Here is a 23145-nt window from a genome sequence, read left to right on the forward strand (position 1 = left end):
CATTTCATGGGAACGTGAACGGCTCCCAGAATCTCGCCAGTATTAAAATTCACGTATGTCCATCATTGTCGAAGGGCTGAAAAAACATGCCAGATCAAGGGAAACGTTCAACTTAGGCAATGGAATGTTAAATGTACTCCACACTGCCCATAGCCCTTGCTTTCATCCCTGGGCTGCTCCCTTTTCTTTTTCCAAGCATGCTTCCATATCTCGGAAAAATCGGTGTCTCTTCTCTTGGGCCAAGAAGGCAGTGGCAAAGTCACCACATGTGAAAAGAAAGCACGCAACTTCCTCCTCTCCTTCCCCAGACCTCTTAACCCCATTCCCCTTGATACTGTGACCATGAACTTTCTGTGCCTTTGACAGGAAACCAGAGAAGCAGCTTCAGCTGCTATGGAAACAAGTCATCTGATTCATGCCTGATATTAATAATAAAACTACCTGTTCTAGAAAACTGGCACTTGTGATGGCTTCCTCCATGTGCTCCTCATCGGACTTCAAAACAGATTTAATGTTTTCTACAAGTTCATGGATGTCCGGGGTCATGCTGCAGGAGGACTGCTCCAGGAACCTCGCCACCAGCAGCTTGGTGTCCATGTAAGATCTGTAATCTATTAAAGACCTCGGTCTGCATCTCAAAGCTCGAGATCTCAACCCTCTTCTCAAGGTCACCGCAGCCAGGTCTGGTCTTCCCTCAGTCTGAGTCGCGGCTTCACAGCTGAGCACGGGCACGGCTGTGGGCAGAGACAAACAACACGTACCTTTTGGCCAAGCCCCGTGAACACACATCTGTACCTGCAACAGCACAAACCACGAAACTCCATGTGGAAAACATGTGACAAATGCTGACGGCCATGCACATCTTGCTTTTCCTCTTGCAGGAGGAAAAAAAAAAAAAAAAAACCCCAACAACTATGACACGAGCTTATTCCATGAAGTGTAATTTCAATAGCACACGTCCCCCAGATATTTTATTGTGCCACATAAAACACGACAATCAAGGTAGAGACAGATGACAGAGCAGAGCATCCAGAATGCAAATCATGATGGAGCAATGGTTTCATGGGGTGATCACCAATATATAGGGATGGTTTGGGCAGGCAGAAAAAACACGGTTGACTGATGGAAGAATGTTCCGGGGAGAGGATGAAGAAGCCACTGGAAGAGAGGAACTGAGGAGAGACGAGACTTGTGGGATGAATGGAATGCTCTGCTCACATTGACTGTACCTTTGTCCTAAACATCCCCAGGGGCACTGTACTGACTTATAGTATCGATGTCACACCATGGCTGGGAGGTGGCGCTAGGGCTGACTATTACAGAAAGAGAAATCTAGTGCAGAAAAAGTACACGTCATTCTGGAAGTCAACAGAGGGCCTGGGAAATCCACCACAGGCTAATTTCCACAACTACTACTTCAGCAAGGGTATAAGGACTGGCAGAACATTACTGCACTGGCAGATGGGTGAAGTGAAATCAGGCCTGGTCTCCACATGTTCATAAGCCAGCCAGCAGCCTTCAGTGTACACGACACTGGAGATTTCAGTCTGTGAAGGTCTGACAAGCAGGAATTTAGATATTCAAGGAAGAAGGGAGGCAGGGGGTAGGAAAACAGGTGGAGGAAGGGGAGCATTCCTTTTCCTCTGGAGAAAGGCAGGCATGAGGAGTTCTAAACAGGGGTTGGCAGCCGTCTTCCTCGGCTGCCACGTGCACATCACAGAGAACCTGACTCTTCGGGGAACACTCACTACAGACACTCATGTGTGAGGACAGAGTCAGGGACTCCACTGTCACTTGAAGGCGACCTGGTCCCTTCCACAGCAGAGGGCTCCAACGGGTAAACACGTGTCATCCTTGCCCCTACAGCGCTGCAGAAGGGGAGCGGGTTCTGGAAAGATCTCGTTAAGCTGTGTAGACAGCCAAGTTCCTGTGGAAGCTGCAGGTGGCCATCCCGAGTCCTCAGCTTGCCAGGTGGGGCAGAGGACCCCACGGTGAAGACAGGTCCGGGGAGCTGAGGGGCCAGAGGGCGGTCAGTCCCGGGCAGGACTCCTCCCCGCTCAGAAGCCGCTGGAGAGACAAGAGGAGTGTTCCCTCTGGCTCCCACACGGTCAGTCCAGAGCTGTAGCAAACAACACAGGCTGTCAGGGGGACAGAATACAACTAGGAGGTGACATGGGGCCCAGGACGGAGCAGGACCAGAGGGTTTGCAAAGCTGTGTTTGCATAGAGCTTGAAGACAGCATAGGCAACTTGTTAGAACAGGTCACCGAAAGAAGCCTGGTGGGATTACAGACTTTCATTTTCTTCCTTTATTTCCTCTGTTTTTTACAATTCTCTACAAGGAAGAGGTATTTGAAGATGTTCAGGCAGTCATATATTCAGAAAAGAAGATTCAATGTCATTTTCAGTTTAAAAGTTTTTTTAATCAAAAAAATTGTGGGGCTTCCCTGGTGGCGCAGTGGTTGGGAATCTGCCTGCCAATGCAGGGGACACGGGTTCGAGCCCTGGTCTGGGAAGATCTCACATGCCGCGGAGCAACTGGGCCCGTGAGCCACAACTACTGAGCCTGCGCTCCGCAACAAGAGAGGCCACGACAGTGAGAGGCCCGCGCACCGCGATGAAGAGTGGCTCCTGCTTGCCACAACTAGAGAAAGCCCTTGCACAGAAACGAAGACCCAACACAGCCAAAATTAAATAAATTAATTAATTAATTTAAAAAAATAATAAGAAATTGCAGTGAGAATTATAAATACTATAACAAAGATACTGTACATAGTACCTTATAAAAAAATTGTAACTATTAAAATTTAAAATTATTCAAATAACATCTATACACAAACAAACTCAAAACAGAAAGGGAGAGAGATGGAGTGTGAGAGCGTCACTCTATCCAAAGTTCTTAAAGCAAGGTCGATTTAAATAATTCAATCTACTCATACACAGTAAAAAGATAACTAGTGTTAAATTATAGAAGAGGGGGTAAAAAATTCACCCCTTTGACTTTTTCCTGGAGAGAGAATGTTCATTCTCACACGACTGTGAGCATCTAGGAATCGGAACTAGGTTTGCACTACCTTCTTCGTGTGGTACCCAGCACAGTATCACGTGCAACCAAACGCTTCTGATGACAGTGACTTGACAAGAAAAATTCTTACCAGCCTTAAAAGACATGGTAGATGTCTATCCTTAACGTGCACGCAGAATACCTGATTTTCCCAAGACGTGTTAGCTCCCTCCAAGCTCTCTCTTGAACCACAGGGCCTTGGGTGGCCAGAGCCACTCGGCACCTATAGGCAAACAAGCACAGCGCCCTGCGAAGAACTTGGGAAATGACATCACCTCTCTCTGCAGAATGATGAAGCACAGGGTCACTCTTGGATCTTGTCCTCAGGGGCTGGAGGGCTCTCCAGCTCCTCGCCGGACGTAGCTGGCTGGAGCTGGGAGTTGACATGGATGCGCTTTCCTCTCCAGGTGTGTTAGGAATGTCCCCACCTGATTTTTTTTTTTTTAAAGAGGAGAAACAGAAATCATTTCTGTTCAGCTGGAGCCTTCAAAATGTTGGGCAGGAAACACCTGTGAGCCCAAACCTTCTGGGACAAGGGTAGTACAGTTCATAATATTTGCTTAGGCTGTGGGCCCAGTAAGCTTTTATCTTGCAGCACCGTGGGAAATGCTGCCTCCTCAAACTACCCCTCCACACCTAAAACAAACAAACAAAAAGCTTTAAATCCAGGAGCAGAAGAAGCAGCCATGCTAAAATGCCTAAAGGTGCTTAGCGTGTTCTCCAGGGGAGCAGCCTGGTGCAGCACCGGAAAGGTCCTAGCCGTTTTACCCTTTCTGACAACTCAGGCTGACCTTGATTAGGTGGACGGTAATACCGGTACAGGTGGGGTGGCTGGCCTGGGGCTGCAGGCCAAATGCAGGCAGAGGGTGTGTCTGCGGGCTAGGCTGGGAAACTCCCGGAAAGCCAAGCTAAAGAGCCAGTGGCCACTAAATGAATCAGTCAAACCACTCTGGAATTGGATGACTGCTGTTCAGGAAAATAAAGTCCCATCATTTGTGAGCCTGACTCGTGGTTTGGGAAACTTTTTTAAGAAATGGAAGAATTAAAAACATACTTAGGAAACAGAACCCTGCTGCATAATTCTACTTAAGATGGAAGGTGAACAGAGCAGAAACCCATTCTAAATGGTGCTGCTGAAAAATTACCTCCACCTAAAATAGCTGAAAGTTGATCCATTATTTATCACCATTTGCAATTTTGTCCGGTGGACAGTTCTCTGGGCCATTTAAAACCTCTCCAAAGAGAGAAAGCGGTAACAATGTTCCCTTACGTTACAAGGATAACTGTAAACTGACTCTAGTATTTAATGCAGGATTGCAAATCAGCATTCAGTACATGTGAAGGCAGTATGACCTGGGTCCTTGGTTATAAATGAGCAGATCACTCTGCAATAGGTAAAACTCTTTTTGTGCCTTTACAAGAGCTTATCTTATTTTAACAGGAGAAAAAAAAAATCTTAGATCAGAAAACACAGGAAAACCAAATTAAACTCGGTAATCCATTTCTGAAAAGTCTGGTTATTAATAAAAGATTCTAAAGATATCTTTATTTCTGTTCACATATTATTTCCTACTTGTAAGGCCTAAGAGTTGACAATATTTTTATACTCAGAAGAAAGGATATAGCTTGAACCATTTGCTCCAAGATTATTTGACCTCCAACAAAATATCGTACAGGTGATTATTTTACCATTTTTAGTCTATTGAATCATGAGTTTGGGCAGCAATAATGTATTTATTACCTTGAGTCACTGGCATGCAGATCGGTTCCAAAGGGCTGGTGGCAGCTTCTGATCCTTCTGGCATTTGGGATGAAGATCCCTGCAACAAGGAAAAAAGAGGGTTGTCTGTTGATATTCAACTCAACCATCATCTGGACTGGAGTGAACCTGAAAAGATCTACAGGGCATGTTCCCTTCCCCACCCCGCTCTCTGTGTGGCTGCTTTTCCTACTTGCCGTCAATGTACCAAAGAGAAACTCTATGGACAGTACCTGCTGCTGGTCCGTCTGGCTCACCACAGCTTCATAGGGAGGCGGGGGTTCCAGGGGACAGAACACTTCCACGCCTTTGATTCGCGCTCCGTAGATATGCGGCAGTGGTATAACATCAGGACCAACCATCCTAGGAAGAGCATCCTGGCATCAGGAAGCATGTCTGGCCATCTGATGGTAGTGGCTCCAGCATACTGGCCTTTACCTCTAGAGGGTTATCCACTGACAATGGGGAAAATCACTCGCCACTCCATGCTACAACCTCCTGGTCCAGGAGCAGGGGAATAACCTAAGCTGCTCTCTGATGGAGTGCCCAGAATTCTTAGGCAAGTGACAACATAGAAAACGCAATACCATCATTCCTTTTAAATTTGCTAGTCAGAAAGCAAACAACAATCCATAAGAGACAGAAAGCGAATTAGTGGTTGCACAGGGGCTTGGGGAAAGGGGGGAACGGGGAGTGACCGCTTAATGGGTACGGGGTCTCCTTGGAGGTGAGGAAAATGCTTTAGAACTAGACGGAAGTGATGGTTGCACCATATTGTGAACGTACTAAATGCCACTGAGTTGTACACTTTCAAAAGGTTAATTTCATGTTATGTGAATTTTACCTCAATAAAAAAAAACCAACTAAGGATTCAGGGAAACTCAATTATTTGTTACATTAGTACATGACAAAAGTTTCTTGCCTGGGTTTCCCTCATGTCTGATTCATGGTAGAAACTCACTATTTGTTAAATAAATGTTTGAAATAATGAATACATTTTCCAAAAAAAAAGTGAACAACATCACAGCTCAGAGACAAAGCAGCAATGCTGCAGGAGGAATCACAGAGTGCCTCTTCCTAAAGGTGGTCATTCAACAAACACTGATGGAGCGCTTGCTGTAGCTGTGGCTGTTGGCCTGTGGGTGAGAGACCTTTGATAGCAAAAAACAAAAACAAAAAACCCACAAGATATTCCGCCCGCATTCACAGAAGGTTACACACACACACACAAATTATCTAGGTAACAAAGAACCTAAATTTGAAAACGCCAGTTAAAAATACATGAAAGTTTGTACCTTATGACAAAACTTCCAGTTATAAAATACATGCAGATAAGTCCTGGGGATGTAATGCATGGCATGGTGACTATGGTTAATAATACTGCATGGTGTATTTGAAAGTTGTTAAGAGAGTAGGTCGTACAAGTTCTCATCACAAGAAAAGAAAAAACTTGTAACTATATGTAGTGATGGGTTAACTAGATTTATTGTGGTGATCATTTTACAATATATACAAGTGTTAAATCATTACTTGTTTACCTGTAACTAATACAATGTTATATGTCAATTATATCACAATTTAAAAAATACACAGAAGACCATAAAAAACTGTACTCAGGCCATGAAGTGTTGGAGAATGAAAAAAAAGATAATAGCAAAAGTTTAACATTTGTTCTTGAAATGCAAAAATGGACATAAACTAAAGGAGATTGATGAAAAGACAAATTCTGGGGCCAGCTGCCTACAAGGGACTGCTTTTGTTTTCTTTTGTTTTGTTTTGTTTTAGAAAGGTGCTCTCTGCATTTATGCTTGTTTCATTTGTGCCCATTTACAAAAATGCAATTGGTGGAAGAAAAAAATTGAAAAAGATGTGATATTCTGTCTTCCTAACAATAAAACTTCTGGAATTCTGGGGTTTAGAAGGATGAGACTCCTACAGCCTGAATGAAAAAGTGAGAAAGTGCTCCCCTTTTTTCCTGCATCTTTATTCATAAACAAGACTCTCAGCTCGTGCTTGACCTGAGAGGGAAGGAGAAGGTCATGTGCTGACACCCCAGGCAGGGATGCGTGCAGGCTCAGCACATCTGAGGAGAGGCACCTGCAGGAATGGTCCCTCCCTAGCCTGGCTGGGAGGGGTTCTGGTAAAGTCATCAAGAAAGGGATATTCTTGTCCCTTAGAGGAGGACTTGCCCACGGGTTTCACGCCAGCTCTCCATTCCAGCTGAAGCTGTTTAAGAACTATAAACACCAAGTGACTCCAGGAATACAAAGCCTTCGTGGACCTGACTTTGAAGACTTTCCTGACCAATGAACAAGGCAACTTGTTTTACTCACTGAGACCTATGCACTCCTTCCTTCGGCTCCAGAGGGCCAATCTTTAATCCCTAATTAGCATAATCCTGTGAGCATCTTTCCGGCACTTACAAACCCTTGCCTGTCCCCCCTCAGCCAACTCCCCATGCGTTTCTTCACTGCAGTGTCCTTGCCTGGGAAGTTCATCCCCCAGCTTTGCTCGTTAGCTCTGGTGCTGTATATTTCATATTCCCAACCCACTGGCTACCTGTGTGTTCCTGTAGAAGAGAGAGGGCTTGCTTAGGGCCAAGAAGTGGGAGGAACGGGCTCCACTTTAGATCCCAAACTACTACAGAATCTCTTCAAGAAGGAAAACTGGGGGGAGAAAGGGGGTACACTTTATCTAAATTGGCTGCAAAATGAATGGCTTCTATGGTGGTTATTACAATGACCAGCAAAACCTCATTTAGATGGAAGATGCTGCTAGAGTTGATGTAGAGGGAAAGTTCCTTTCCTATTAAGCCACTTTTCCTTATTTGTACCGCTTTTGGGTAAATAAGGATCCATGGAGGGAAATAGGTCTGTTTGCTACAGGTTTTGTTCGTGATCCCTTATGGTACTCAACCCAGCTATAGAGGAGAATCACCCAGGAGGGTTCCTAAACTGGGCATGGCCCAGGCCTTACCTCTAGAAACTCTGCCCTAGTTGCCTGTGGTGGGGCCCAGGTATCTGTATGCTGTCAGTGCTCCCAGGCGGTTCCAAGGCACAGCCAGGACTGAGACCACTGCTAAGGGAAATGGATTATGGTGGCTGAAATCAAAACCCTGTTATATCTGGGAAAGGTGATCAAACTTTTACTGAAAATGAGTGTCTTTAGAAAACTGTTGCCTGATAAGGTAGGGGGTAAGATTAAGGGCTAAATGTTTCTTAAGAGTAAGAAACATGCCAAGAACATCTGAAACCATGCAACTAACAATGGTAGAGCACGGTCTAAGCTTTTGTTTTTAGAAAGATCTTTTTAGCCCATTATCTCATAGCTATCCTCTCAGGAGTCACGTGACAAGGCAGGTGAATGAGGAAACTGAGGCTCAGAAATGGTAAGAGATCCACCCAAGGTGACCCTTTTAAGAGACTCCAGAGCCTGGGCTTATTCAAATTCATCCCAAAGTCTCTAGGAAACCTTCGCTGGTTCATGCTCATGAGATCTGAAGATGAACAGGAAACCCAAACAGATCATGCAAAATACATTCTGCTTTGATGCTACAAATAGGCCCTGAGAACTTATCCGAGGCTGATGGAGCAACTAATATGACCTTGACCAAAGAACGATCCTCCTCTGTGTGCTGAGAAAGCTTGGCCTTTCCACGGGGCACATGTTGGTAGGGGTGTGGGAGTGGGGAGTGAGGCAGGGTCACCCAGCCCAACAGCTGAGCACAGAGTCAAGCCTAGGCACAGCCCAGCTTCACTTGAGTTTGGGTTTTGAAGTTCGTTTGGAAAGGAATTGGGTGGGCCTTGTTGCTTTCACCTTTAAGAAATGCCCAGGTCAACCTGGCTCCCATGCGCTCATCTTCAGTTTTCTCTAGCAGGTAACATCCCCACAGTATAACCAGGTCCACATTCACGAAATAAGTTGGAGACTTTCCTTTTTGACTACTGGCTCAAGCCAATTTCTGAGACTGGGGGACTCCCTGGAGTAGAGGAGATGGGGTACACAGCCCCCTCCTGTACTTACAAATTGATTCACAAAGTAGACAACCATCTTTGGATAGAAGCCTTGACTGCAATCAGGCTTCTATTTATGAGAGTAACTTGAGAAGCCCTTTTTCAAGGAGATACCAATGCATGAAATGGTTGTATTTATAGAAGTTAAATAAATAAATCTCTTCTGAGAGGTCCTAATACCTTACAGGAAAAGGGGAGCCTGTATTGCATGAAAACTCTTAACATAACTGATTGTGGAAATATTAATGAAAACATTTGTTAATATTCTTGCCTGCCTGCTTATAAGAAAGAAAATTACCAATTGGGGTTAAACAGCTAGTGTCTCTGATGTTGATTTATACTGAGAATCTAGCAAAGTCAGTCAAATTTAAAAATATCTCTGATAGAATATGTATCTAAAGGTGAATAAATTTAGCCATTTAAAAAAGGAGAGTGGGCAAGGGGCAGGGGGGGAGACAGGGGCATGGGATTAAGAGACACAAACCACTATGTATAAAATAGATAAGCAACACAAAATATTGTACAGCACAGGGAAATATAGCCATTGTTTTGTAATAACTTTAAATGGAATATAACTATAAAAATATTGAATCACTATGTTGTATACCTGAAACTAACATAATATTGTAAATCAACTACAATTTTAAAAATATACATAAAATGTTAAAAAAGAAAGTGGGCTGCACTCAGATATTGGTAGAATTTTAGAAAATGAGGCTATTTGCCCATTGGAGATATGAGCTAGTGCTCCAGGTATATACTTTAGGCCAAGCATTCTTTTTCTCTCAAGGGTGTTCTGCATAACCCCCTCCCCCATGTTCCTCTGGGAAGTTCTGGTTGGTAGAGCCCTTGACGACAAGCTTGTCTGTCTTCTTCCAACTCAGATTTGGCCAGGGGCTGGCTCAGAGCTCAGAGGGGCAACTCCAGGGATGCACCCAGATCCTCAAAGACCCACAGTGATAAGCATGACTATGGAGGTGCAGAGAAGAGAAAGGAAAGAGGGAAGAAGGACGGGGGATCCCACAGGTCAGCACTACTTCTAAACCCACATGAGTTACTTTCCCTTTCTGCCACAGCATGAAATTAAATGTCTGTTGCCTCCTCTTAGGTCAACCAAGTGCTCACCCACACCCTCACAGAGCCAAGGAACTCTTCTTGAAGAGGGCATTTCTCTCCCCAGCCATGAAGTAACAGGCCCTTTTACTGTCCTTCAATGTGCACTCTGCAGACAGCCTGAGACTGGGCTACGTTTTTAGCAAACGTGTCCTATGGTACACAAAGAATATGTGTTTTGTTGCTATGTCCCCCTGGCCTCTGTAATTCTTGGCTCATTTCCTAAAAGACTAGTGAAGCCATCCTGGCCCCTGAAGCTTCGAAATTCCAGCCCACCAGTCTCTGTACAACAGGGAGGCTGAGCTGTCCCCCAGGCCCTCTGTCCAGCCAGCTGACGTCCCTTCCAGCTTTGTGGTCATCTCTTATTTCCGCCGAGGTGGGTGGGCAGGGGAGGGGCTAGAGTGGGGTTTAGATACGATTCTGAGGGACAAGTCAGGAAGATAACCCATTGAAAAAGAACATTCACAGTGTCTGGGTGGGAGCTCCCACTGATGACCCCTTTCAAAATGACATGCGGCTGCCGTGAGCACTAGCAAATGGGATTTCCAAAAACCCCAAGCCTGACACCAAATTTGTTTGACAACTCTCCACAGGTACCTCAGGGTTAAAAAGTAGAAATTCCAGGCCCTCTCAACAGCAAGGGAAAGACACTAGTCTTTCTTGTAGAATTGAGAGATTTGCTTTTTAGAAGTTTAAATGTAGGGTTGCTTTAGCCTTTAAATTCGGACTAAGATCATCACTTCATCCTGGAAGCCAACCCTGACCAGCTGACTCTTCCTTCAAGCTCTCTGCAGCCCACTCACCAGTCTAGGTTAGGTAGTCCTCCTCTTGCACTCAGAATCTCCCTTTTGAGTACTACTGTGATCCTTTCACACTCATTTTTAATGACCTAGACTGTGAGTTCCTTGATAGGGGGAGGAAGTTGGTATGACTCATTTTGAATTCCAATAACCCAGCACAGTGACTAGTAAGCAGCAGAGGATGGATTAAATGTTTGTTGAATGAATAAATGAAGTCATTCTTCAGAACGGTACAATTCTAGAAGTGGCTAACAACCAAATGAATGCATGCAGCGCTTCATCGTACAAATGATGATTTCTGAGATTTAAGAAACAGACGATCAAATTTCGAGCTAGAATTTGAAAAAGGAGAATAAACACGGTATCTATTTTTTTTCTAGACCAAGGAGATGTAATTAATAATTAATCTTTTTTTAATGGCTGGGAAGAATTTCATGATTTGAGGACCTACTGATGGTTTACAATGAATATCGATTTGGCCCGACTGAGAGCGTTTCCAGGGCAACAGCAGTTTTCAATCATGTCAAATTACAGCAGTTAACTCACTGGGTGTCAGTTTTCCTAAGAAGCTAATTGAAATTGAAAAACTACATCCTTAGGTCAAGGTTTGACTTTTCTTTGGTTTCATGCAATTTGTCAGACCAAAAAAGAGAGAGAAAAACCGGACGACCCTGGAAAATAATACAATGTCTAGATTTTGGAGAGAAGTCAGAGCCCATGCTGTGAGTTCTGGAGACCCTTGGGCCTCAAAACTGAGAGCAGCCCAGAGACCTGGGTGGGGGTATGTAGGGAGGATACCTGCGGTTCGTCCGGGGTGTGCATGAGTAAAACGTGGCGAAATAGGAAGGGGGAGGCACTGGCGGCACAAAGTCTTCAGGGTCTGGGATGCGTCTGTGTTCCTCCACTTCTTCCACAGAAATCTGGGATTCATCCTAATTAAACAGCACCTCGGTTAGTCAACAGCCTTCACTACAAAGGCTCGGGGAGAAAAGCAACGGATGACACAAAAAGGTCCGAGGGTGGGATCGGTGGAGTCACAGACACCCTGCCACCTTGCATGGACTTACGATGCAGGATCTTCTGGCTGCAAAGATCTGAAGGTAGCGAAGGGCAGCTGCCACCAAGCAGACGGTGGTGGTCAGGGCATTCAAGGCACATAGGGCGAAAAGGACTTTCTGGAACCAGGAAACAATGACGCACCTGAGTACCTCAAAACTGAGGACCAGAATGCAACATAAAAACTTTAAAAAATAATAATAATACTGCTCCAAGGAAGACAATTCCCATGAGAAAATGCATGTAAACGACTTAGATGGTGTTTGGCTCATGCTAGGTGCCAAACAAACGCTGGTTATTATTAACACTGTCATGCAATAGTGTGTACTTCTTAATTTTAAAAACTTATCTTAGAAGCTTCCTGTCCCGGGCAGACCTGGTATTACCATATTTCTTTTTGCATCAGAATCCTGTCTGGAAATATCCCTTCCAGGAAAGTACTGAATTTCTCTTCTGAAGTCGGTGTCCCCAGTGATAGCAAATCCCAACCTCCCCCCTCCCACAGACTTCCACCAGGACAGCACACTGCTTAATTCCGTGGCCACTGATTCTATTTCAGGAGCCACTGGCAGAGCTGGCCCGGGCACCCAATGAGGACAACACAGGGGGCAGGCCGGCCCGAGTGTCAACAGGGCTTGTCTCCTCTAAACACATGTCTCAAAATAGCAGCAAAGCCAATTCCAAAAGTTGCTGTTGCCACAGTCCTGGCTGCTTAGCGGGGCTTTCCCCAAGCAAAGTCCTGGCTCAGAAAGTTTGGGAGTGACTCAGCTACCAAAAATCCAGAAGCCAAAGAAAGAAGGCCATTTTCACATCCTCCAAAACTCAGAGAGCTGACAGCTTCTCTCTCTTTGCTTAGAGACTCCTCTTCCCCACAAGAAAATAAACCCAAAACAAAGATCTAAAGAAAGCCATCAGTGATGGACCATCCAAAAGCTAATATCTCAGGGTTCACCAACTGAGCTTGTCACTCACTGGGCTAACAGACCTTAAGTCAGGACATGATTTTTATCCAATTCCCTAATAAAGGTTAATTTTGTATTTCTCTTCAGCTGGTATCATTTGTTTTTCATCTCTTTTGCTTAGTATAGTTGCGGCCTATTAAACAAGAGGTAGTGTCTTGAATTTCTCTTGTATTTTCTGGCCAATACATCTCCTTAGTCTATGTGTTTTAGAACGGCAGCACTCAACAGCCTACAGGATTCATTTAAGCCAACAAAGGAGCATTAGAACAATAACAAATGGGCATGGACTTTAGAGGTTCTGCTAAAACTACATCTTATATGTGTAGCTACATCATGGGTGTGTATGTGTGCATATGTGTGCATGTATATGTATATGTAAATTCACATACATACATACACATATACATGTGTATGCATTTAGGCTCCTTTACATTTTTTACTAGCTTGTAATTCTTGAGCACAAAGAAGCTATCCATTCATAACTTAAGAGAAACACAATAATCTGTGGGTTCTCAATTCTGTCTCTAGGTCACTGATAAGGAGTCTCTCATATCTGCTTTCAGCAGGATTATTTGAAGGAGGTAAAAGAGGAGGAATATTTCAGGGAGCTTTGCCTTCCTTGGGGTCTCTGTGGTGTAGTTACTGGTGGGGGGTGGAATCTATTCCAGATACCTTGAGTAGAAGGTGAACAGCACTACAAGGCTGAACTGGGAAGAGTTTCAAGGCATTTTCTTTGTCTGTGCATTTGGCTGGTTGAAATTCTTCACAACAGAAGCAAATCTTGCCTTCACCTAAGTCCACCTTAAGGGGAAAAGGCAGAACAACAATTTAATTATTAAGTAAAAATACACAGGCCACACCATGGAACACCAATCCTACAGAATGAGATATGGCAGGGTTCAGTGTCAGGCAACGTCTACGTGAGTCAGGACAGCCTAGGGTATGCTGTGGTAACAACCAGCCCCAAAATTTCAGTGGCTTAATCAACCAAGGTTATTTCTTGACTATGCTACATGTCCACTGCAGGTCAGCAGAGGGCTTTGCTCATCATATTCCTTAGGGACCGAAGTTGATAGAGCATCCACTATCTGAGGATTGAGAGTCACTATGCCAGAGACATGGAGAGCACATGATGAATTGCACATTAGCACTTAAAGCAGGTTTACAAGGTAAAAGGTAGGACACTCAGTTAAATTTGAATTCAGATAAACAGGTCATTCCTTACGGTCAGTATGTCCCAAATATTGCACGAGATATGTTTATAGTAAAAAACTATTACTCTATTTGAAATTCAAATTAATTTGGTGTCCTGTGTTTTCACTTGCTAAATCTGGTCACCCTAGTTTAAATCTTCCTCTTGGAAATGACACTCATCACATGAGCTCAATTTCATTTCCAAAGTAAATCACATGGCTCCACTTAATCCAAGAGGGCAAGGAAGTTCAATCTACCATGTGCCTGGAAGAAGCACAAGGTCTATTTGGTGAACAGTAGCCCTAAACCATGTAGGCTTAAACAGATCTCTTAGTTCACATCTTCAGTGTGTTCATAGATTCTAGTAGAAGTTTTCTTTTCTCTATTTGAAGTGATACCATGACTGATGAGTAATCTCATATATTTTTAGTGAGATGCTTTGCAAACTTTGGGTCACTTTTCCAAGTTTCCGTTGAGTCAGGTTGGGAACATATGTACTAGCTGATTTGGGCTAATAAGACCCATAATTTGGGAGCAGAGGTTCATTCTTACTTGCTCTGCAGCTTGAGCTGTTAAAGTTGGCTATTCTATTTTGGCTGAAAAGAAAGGCCACACCTCTTTCATACTCGTTACATTAAATAGGCAGCTTTGACTTCACTAGCTGCAAAATTCTTCAGGAACCTTTAAGAATGACTGAACATTTACAATGCTTTTGTTGCTTAACAGAAAAAAAAAAAGCCTTTTTTCTCATTGAATTAAGGTTCTTACCCTCTAGTCATATGGAAAATTTCATGGTATTTTCCATATCAGGAGGAAACTTAGTTCCTTCTAATATAAGTTGACTAGGAAGCCAAAGGGAAAAATTTGTACCACCGGATTACACAATTTTTGGTTTGGTTTTCTTTTTCTTTCTTTTTTTTTTTTTTAAACATCTTTATTGGAGTATAATTGCTTTACAATGGTGTGTTAGTTTCTGCTTTATAACAAAGTGAATCAGTTATACATATACATATGTTCCCATATCTCTTCCCTCTTGCATCTCCCTCCCTCCCACCCTCCCCATCCCACCGCTCTAGGTGGTCACAAAGCACCGAGCTGATCTCCCTGTGCTATGTGGCTGCTTCCCACTAGCTATCTATTTTACATTTGGTAATGTATATATGTCCATGCCACTCTCTCACCCTGTCACATCTTACCCCTCCCCCTCCCCATATCCTCAATTCCATTCTCTAGTAGGTCTGTGTCTTTATTCCCGTCTTGCCACTAGGTTCTTCATGACCTTTTTTTTTTTTTTTTCCTTAGATTCCATATATATGTGTTAGCATACTGTATTTGTTTTTCTCTTTCTGACTTACTTCACTCTGTATGACAGACTCTAACTCCATCCACCTCACTACAAATACCTCCATTTCATTTCTTTTTATGGCTGAGTAATATTCCATTGTATATATGTGCCACATCTTCTTTATCCATTCATCCGATGATGGACACTTAGGTTGCTTCCATGTTCTTTTTCTTTTGAACTGCAATTTACATACACAAATCATAAGCATACCACTCAAGGAATTTACAGCCATGCATACATCTCTGTAACCCAAACCCTTAACAACATACAGAACATACCATCACCAGAGAAAATTCCTTCATGTCCCTTCCTATCGATCCCTGCCCATACCCTCCAAAGAGACAACCACTGTTTGGATATTTTTTCCATATAGATTAGTTTTGCCTCTTCCAGAATTCCATGAATCCTAGAACATTTTTTATTCCTTGTCCTTAAATCATGTTGAAAGGGATGCATTACTAAAATAAACACTGATGCCCAGATTTTATATAAATTTTGCCTCTGATACAAAGAATTACAACTAGAGTTACCTCGATGGCCTCCATAATCTATCAATTCACAACCACTTTGGTTTCTGTCTTTTCCTGGTTTGTCCACAGAGATTGTTATCTCAGCAACGTCCCCACACCTAGATCCACGACTCCACACACAAAGGCACAAGGCTGTTTCTATCTGAATTTTTCTTTCATTGTCTCACATTTTTGAAGGTACATCCTGCTGCTAATATCTAGATTCTTGGCTTCTAAAGGAAAACTACTGTGGCCATTCAGACAGGACTTCCCTAGGCAGTCCTAGGGAAGGAATGGGAACTATTCTTTCCCCTCAGGGATCGCTGACTTTCTCTTGGCTGCTCTTCCATAGTTAATAATATCCTTACACCAGGCTAAATTCAGAAGGTAAATATTACTCCCAATGGGCTTCCTCCTTGAAAGTCTCCTGCTGAGAACTTCCTGTTTTAATACTAACAGCATTATTTAGTATAACAAAGAAGCAGCTAATAGAGATGATTCATTCTTCTCATGTCTCCATTCTGTTCATGTACACAAGGCCCTCTCTCACCAAGCAGGAACCAAGCTTACGTTTTTCAACGCGACACGGGGCAATTTCCATTTCTTATATTGTATAAGCCTCAAGATCTTACCTGAGGACTTCACCTCCCTTAAGTAAGACTAGGTGTCATCTTACAAAGTACTCCCTTCCCACATGAGTCCATTCTTAATCCAAGGCATTATTTTAAGACAGAAACCAATCCTGTGTGGGCTGCACATACACGGCTGCATTAGTCACACAACACCGGACATCCAAATACACAGAAACCTCAGCTCTCTCTCTGGAAACTTTGGATGGCAAAATTTTCCAGATAAGTGATAATTAATCCCTTTAAACAAAGGATCTTATCTGAAAGTTCATCATTATGCAAACAGTAATGAATATCTATCACTGTGCCCAGCTGATATAGGAAAGCCCTGAGGCTTCGTACAAGATGATTCTAGGCAACCATGCCTTTTGTGTTCCTGATCCTTCACCTGCCTTCTTAATCCCATCTCTGCCCAATATTTCTGAAAACTTATTCTAACTTCTCTTCAATGTCTTTAATCATCTGCAAACAACCCTGTTCGAATCTCCCCATTCTTAAATGAAAAACATCCCTCTTTCATACTTGATACTATTACCTGAAGCTGTCAGATCCTCTCCTTCCTCCCGTCATCAATCACTATTACGGCTCTCTATCTTAGCTGCACATTAGAATCTTCTGGGAAGTTTTCCCAAAAATGACGATGCCATCTTTAGCAACTAGGGAACTGCAAATTAAAGTAACGATGAGATCTCGACTTAGCCCCATCAGACTGGCAAAAAATTAGAGAGTAACACTTGCTGTAGGTAGAGGGTTACTGGTAGAAATGGAAGTTAAAGCTCTTTAATAAAGGAACTGTCCATACATTTTAAATTAAATATACTTATTCCCAACCACTTCGGAAAACTGTTGAGCAGTTTCTTTTAAAGTTAGACATACATTTACCACATGACCCAGCAATTCCATACTTATGTATTTACTCAAGAGAAATGAAAACAGGCCCCCCAAAAAACATTATACAAAAATGTTCACAACAGCTTTGTTCATAACACCTCCAAACTGGAAACAACCCAAACGTCCATCAACAGGAGAACTGATAAAACAAATTGTGCTATTTTTATACAATGAAATATTGCCCTGATTTAAAAAAAAGAGAGAGAGAAGAAGAGCAGACAACTGATATGACCCAAAAACATGGATGAATCGCAAAGACATCATGCTGAGCTAAATCAGTCAGACACAAAAAGGTACCACATGACTCCACCTGCATGAAGTTCAAGAACAGGCAAAACTCATCTATGGTGAAAGAAACTGGAACAGTGGTTGCCTATGAGAGAGTTGAGACTGCCTGAAAGAAGACAGCAAATAACTTTCTAAAGTGATAAAAATGCTCTAGATTTTGTCTGGGGTGTATACATGAGTGTATTTGTCATGATGAATGTATACTTTGGTCAAAACTTAATGAACTGCACACTTGAGATCTGGTCATTTAGCTATAGATTTTATCTCAGTTTTTTAAAAAATGGATAGAATCATCAAATGGCTGAATGTGCTCTAAAAAAAAATGAGACAAACAGAAGAACAATCCTTGTCCTGGGAGCCTACTCCGCTTAGGTCACAGCCCGGATGGAGATCTGCAGAATAGTATTCATAGCAGCACTGCTTCTGTCTGTCAAAACCCAAACCACAACGGACAACAAGAAAATAGAGAACTGACTTGTTCAAAGGAAAAAAGGGTGTTAGAGCTGTACCTAATAGATCTTTAAGTGAGAAAAACAATATGCAGGGAAGTGGATACAAAAGATCCCATTTCTGAAGAATAAGTCGTGAATAACCCCACCCCATAACACATCTACGTAAGGTTACATGAGCATGAAACATGAAAGGAAATCCCCCAGCTTGTTACCGTGGATTCAGGGTGACTGGTGTGGATGGCGAGGCAAAGAGGGAAGGAGAGCATCCCTTCCTCAGAAAGACTCCACTTGCCAAATACGTTCCCTAATGAGAAACAATTACGATATGGTCCTGTTGATGAAAAATTAGGTGTGTTTTTATCCATAAAGACATGCAAAAAACCTGTCAAATGGTTAACTATGATGTCCCCAAATAGTGAGATTTTTAAGTTCCATCCTACACTTTTATGGCTTGTCCAATTATATAATCAGAAACAATCCCAGAGTTGGTTTTGTGGTGGGAAAACTTTTTAATTAAAAATACACTTTGAAACTTAAAAAAATACTGATGCCGAGACCCCCACTGCAGGGCAGTTGAGAATCTCTGAGTATGGGGCCCAAGTTTGGGTATTCTTTAAAAAGTTCCCCCAGGTGATTCTAACAGGGAGTCAGGGTAGAGAAGCACAGAATTTCTCAGAAAAGTCAACCATAAAGACCCTTACGCCTTGTAATCTGGCTTCTGTTTGTTCCAGAGCCAACAGTGACCTAACCACTCAGGCTAACTAACTACTAACTAACCACTGCCCTTGGAATCCTCTCCTCTCCTGGCTTCGACCCACTCCCTTTATTTATTTATTGTTCAAGGCCCTCTCAAATACCTACGTTCCAGGTGTCCTTTTCCCGTCTTCCCAAGAGTAGAAGTCCTTCTCCTTTTGCACCCCCAGAGCGCTGTGTCTCACTCCGAGGGCTGATCACAGCCTCCCTTGCTTTGCAGTTGGGCATTTATTCTTTCCCTCCACAAACACTGATCAAGCACCTGCCGTGGTTATCCCACTCGTCTTGCTACGTGATAAACGTCTAGGTCAGAAACGATGTCTGACTTTTCTTTCTACTATCTGCAGTTTCTAGCATGGGGTCTTGCATATAATAGATGCTACTCTTTTATCGAACTGTCTTTTAAAATATCATGACTTTTCACTTCTAGCCTGTGTCTGTTCTCTTTGCCCCTTCCAATTTTCCGTGTGATTAGTAACAGGAAGGACAAGCCTTGTTTAAAATTTATTTTCTGGGCACTCTATGTATGTAAAGAAGTCTGTGGGAGGTGCTGTTGAAAATTCCCAAGAAAATACAGAGCCAGACACTGTCCTCAGGAAGATTCCAGACCAGTAGAAGAGAGAAGACAGGTATATGAATACCTTTAGCCCAAAAAAGGAAAGAGAAATGCTTCAGAGATGTACAGAGAGGAATTCTGGAAGATTACCTGTACCCTGGGGATCAGGGACTATTTCCTTAAGAAGATCATCGTTGAATGAGGCTTTAAAAGGCTGACACCATTTGGATGAACAGGGAAGTAAGGGACAGGGAATGGTCGGGGGAGAGACAGCATTGTCAGAAACAGGAAAGTAGGGCAGGAGCCTGGGTAATGACATGCGGGCTTGGGCTCCATTACAGGGAGTGTGAGCTGCTTCAGCAGGAGAGCAGGATGAGGGCAAATGATACGGGGCCTTAAAAACCAGAAAACATTGTGAGCCTGTGCTTCCAAAACTTACGCTTATTAAGCGAGGGAATGACAAAAATCAAAGAAACTGTGAAGGGTTGTTAAGGAAGAGCAATAGGTTTTTAGTGAGCCCAGGAGGAGCCTTCCTATCTGGGAAGGCCATGAGTTTCACTGCAAGGACCTGGTCACAGTGTTTTGAGAAACGTGGCAGCCTTCTTCACTTGCATCCTGCTGGTTTTGAAAGGGCAAGATTGCCATGGAACCAAGTTCCAAATAGATGAGGTTTACTACAACCTGTAAAGAGTCCACTTCTTTTGCTTTGTGCCACAGGGAGATATTTGTTACAGAAAAGTCCTCTTAAAAAGTTCAGAGATGGCCAACAATTCCACCTTCCAGACATATATTCCAGAGAACTGACCCATTGGCATGGCAACATTGTTCACAATAGCCAAAAGGTAGAAAGAACCCAAGTGTCCTCCGATGGATGAAGGGTAAACAAAATGTGTCCTCTATATACAGTGGAATATTATCCAGCTTTAAAAAGGAAGGAAATTCTGACACCTACTACAACATGCATACGTATTGAGCATGTTATGCTAAGTGAAATAAGCAATTACTAAAAGACAAATACTGTATGATTCCACTTATATCTGGTAACAAGAGCAGTCAAATCCACAGCGTCAGAAAGAGTGGTTGCCAGAGGCCAGGGGGAGGAGGGGATGGGAAGAGTTCTAGAGATCGGTTGCATAACAATGTGAGTGTACTTAACACTACTGAATGGTTAAGATGGTAAATTTTTTGCTACGGGTATATTACTACAACAATTAAAAATCAGGAAAAATAGAAATTGACATAGTACAGGTCCATAACCTCTTATCCACAATTCTGAAATCCAAAAAGCTCTGGAAACCAAAAATTCAGGATTACATTCTGTTGTCCAGACCCCACTGGGATGCTACAGAATAAACAGTATATGCGTCACATTTATCTTCTAAAAATTGGAAAAACTCTGAATGCTGAAACACACCTGGCCTCCAAAGGTTTCAGATAAAGGACTGCTGACCTAAATTCTGATAATACCCATTTTTCCTCTTTAGATGAGAGCAGATAGATATTGACTGTGGACAACTGATCCATCTATTCACTAACTAATGATGCATTTTATTACTGTGGTCCTGGGGTTCTTCTGGCTGGTCCCTGCTTTGGAAAAAAAAAAAATTGACAACCTGAGTAAAATACTTAGCAGGAAGTTCTTTGTTTTGTTTTCCCGCTTCCTTTTACCGACTTCAGGTTTCATTTTAAGATGCTGCCTGGCCCTGGGTGTTGCCAGACACACGCTGGCACCCGGGAAAGCCGGGCAGGCCAGGGTCGGCCCAGGTGCACAGTGATGATTCAGAACCGCTTACCAGATCACACCTGGGCACACTGGACACGAACTGGGCCCCTTGGCAGCCTAGGATAAATCCGGCTAAATTCAGGAGGACACACACCACAGACAGCAGCACAAAGAGGTTCACCTGAAACAGCAAGAAAAGAGGCAGTTAGAAAAAAGACAGTGGCTAAATTCAGAGATAGTTTTGTCTGAGTAAAAAAACTCATATTCTTTCCCTAGAGGAAACATTAAAAAAAGTCAGAACAATGTTTTTAATGTACAAACTTTTTTTTTCATTTTTTAGAATGTTTTAAATTGTGCTGAGGAATGCCCCTGACCCTCAAGTCTTCTCAATTTCAAGTGCCTATTTTTCTTGCTCTTTGCAAATGAGGGAGTTCTGTTAGCTGTACACTACCTTAAGCCATGGCTATTTCCTCCTTGAGCCACTGTTATTTTTTTCCGACTTTTACAGGATCATGGTAACTAGACAAATGGAGAATTCTAGAATATAAGTGGAACCCAGGAGAATCAAGGAGCCCAGAGCCATTACCAGCCAGAAATCACAGTACGTGTGAAAATAAAGATGAGTCTTTTTTCAGTTCCAAACAGTGTTGGTACTAAAGAAACGGTGTGCAGTGATCTTCCATGTACTTGTATCCAAAGTTAAATATTACAAATATTACCCTAAATGATTAAGAATTGACAGAAATCAACCAAGAAGCCAGTATTTACTTAGTGCAAATTAGAGACTACAAAGGCTTTTCAGCTTGAGAACTCTGATTATTGTCAAAATCAAACCTTAATGTAAATATAAAAGATTGGAGCTAATGATTATCAGTGTTAGAACCAAGCATCATTTCAGGTAGCTGATATGTCAGAATTGGCTGGCAAATGAGTTCACATGTGAACTCTACTACAGAAAGCTCATCCTTTATTGCTGGTATTCCAAGAAGCTTGAAAGTATCTCCCAGACCCAGGTTATGAGTCAATATTTAGTATCACATGATGCCACTTTTTTTAAGAGGAATTCCTCCTTCCTCTCCATGAGGAGCTTATGAATTATAAACACCGAGTGACTCCAGGAATCCAGACCCTTGCTGGACTTGACTGAAGACTCTTTCCTGACCAATAAACAAGGCGACTCGTTTTTCACTGAGGAATCTGGCTTCTGCTTCTCTCCTTTTTTGTTAATTTGTAAAAGGACTATGTGCCCTGTCATCAAATCTTGAGGAAAAAGCTGGAAGCGGCTATTGTGTTACTGTTTCCCAGGCTAGATATTTCCATGTCTGTAGTACTTGACTTGCACTGTGCCCCCTTACAAGAGCCCCCTCTTGCACTGCCAAAGCTTTTTGGAAAATGAGAATGCATAATTGGCAAAAGACAGGACATGGTCTTCTAACCTGGGCTTCCTTTATGCCCTGGCAGTTGCTACTCAAAGAGACCTAATACACCTGGAATCTTCACACCCAGCAACACAATTATTGTTACTATCGGGAAGTCTTGAACTTGCCTTTAGAAATTTTTTTTTAATGCAATATCAGATACCTTAAAAAGAAAACATGGTTATAATCCTTATGCCTACCAGCCCACCACTAATCTTCATAACTGAAAATTAGCAGCATCAGATATAGAATGGGAGAGAGTCCATTACCCAACACTGGACCCCAAATCTCTCCATTAAAATCTTAAATCCAGCTCATCAAAGGACACCATTAAGAAATCAATACAGGATTTCCCTGGTGGTGCAGTGGTTAAGAATCTGCCTGCCAATGCAGGGGACACAGGTTCAAGCCCTGGTCCGGGAAGATCCCACATGCCGCAGAGCAACTAAGCCCGTGCGCCACAACTACTGAGCCTGTGCTCTAGAGCCCACGTGCCACAACTACTGAAGCCCACGCGCTTAGAGCCTGTGCTCCGCAACAAGAGAAGCCACCGTAATGAGAAGCCCGTGCACCGCAACCAAGAGTAGCCCCCGCTCATGGCAACTAGAGAAAGCCTGCGCG

General features: G+C 42.9%; 1 protein-coding gene across 1 annotated transcript in view; it reads right to left on the reverse strand.

The window, feature by feature from the left end:
• Positions 1-23145, reverse strand: part of ENTREP1 (endosomal transmembrane epsin interactor 1) — a 61106-nt gene that overhangs the window by 3163 nt on the left and 34798 nt on the right. Inside the window, exons 3-10 of the mRNA XM_068552457.1 lie at positions 21177-21287; positions 13439-13567; positions 11816-11923; positions 11547-11680; positions 5056-5185; positions 4805-4883; positions 3339-3491; positions 442-734 (exon numbers count right to left, since the gene is read on the reverse strand). Of these exons, the coding sequence (XP_068408558.1) occupies positions 442-734; positions 3339-3491; positions 4805-4883; positions 5056-5185; positions 11547-11680; positions 11816-11923; positions 13439-13567; positions 21177-21287 (1137 nt within the window). The remainder of the gene's footprint in view (positions 1-441; positions 735-3338; positions 3492-4804; positions 4884-5055; positions 5186-11546; positions 11681-11815; positions 11924-13438; positions 13568-21176; positions 21288-23145) is intronic.

This window comes from Eschrichtius robustus, chromosome 10 (genome assembly GCF_028021215.1).
Source record: "Eschrichtius robustus isolate mEscRob2 chromosome 10, mEscRob2.pri, whole genome shotgun sequence".
In the NCBI taxonomy this organism is placed as follows: Eukaryota; Metazoa; Chordata; class Mammalia; order Artiodactyla; family Eschrichtiidae; genus Eschrichtius; species Eschrichtius robustus.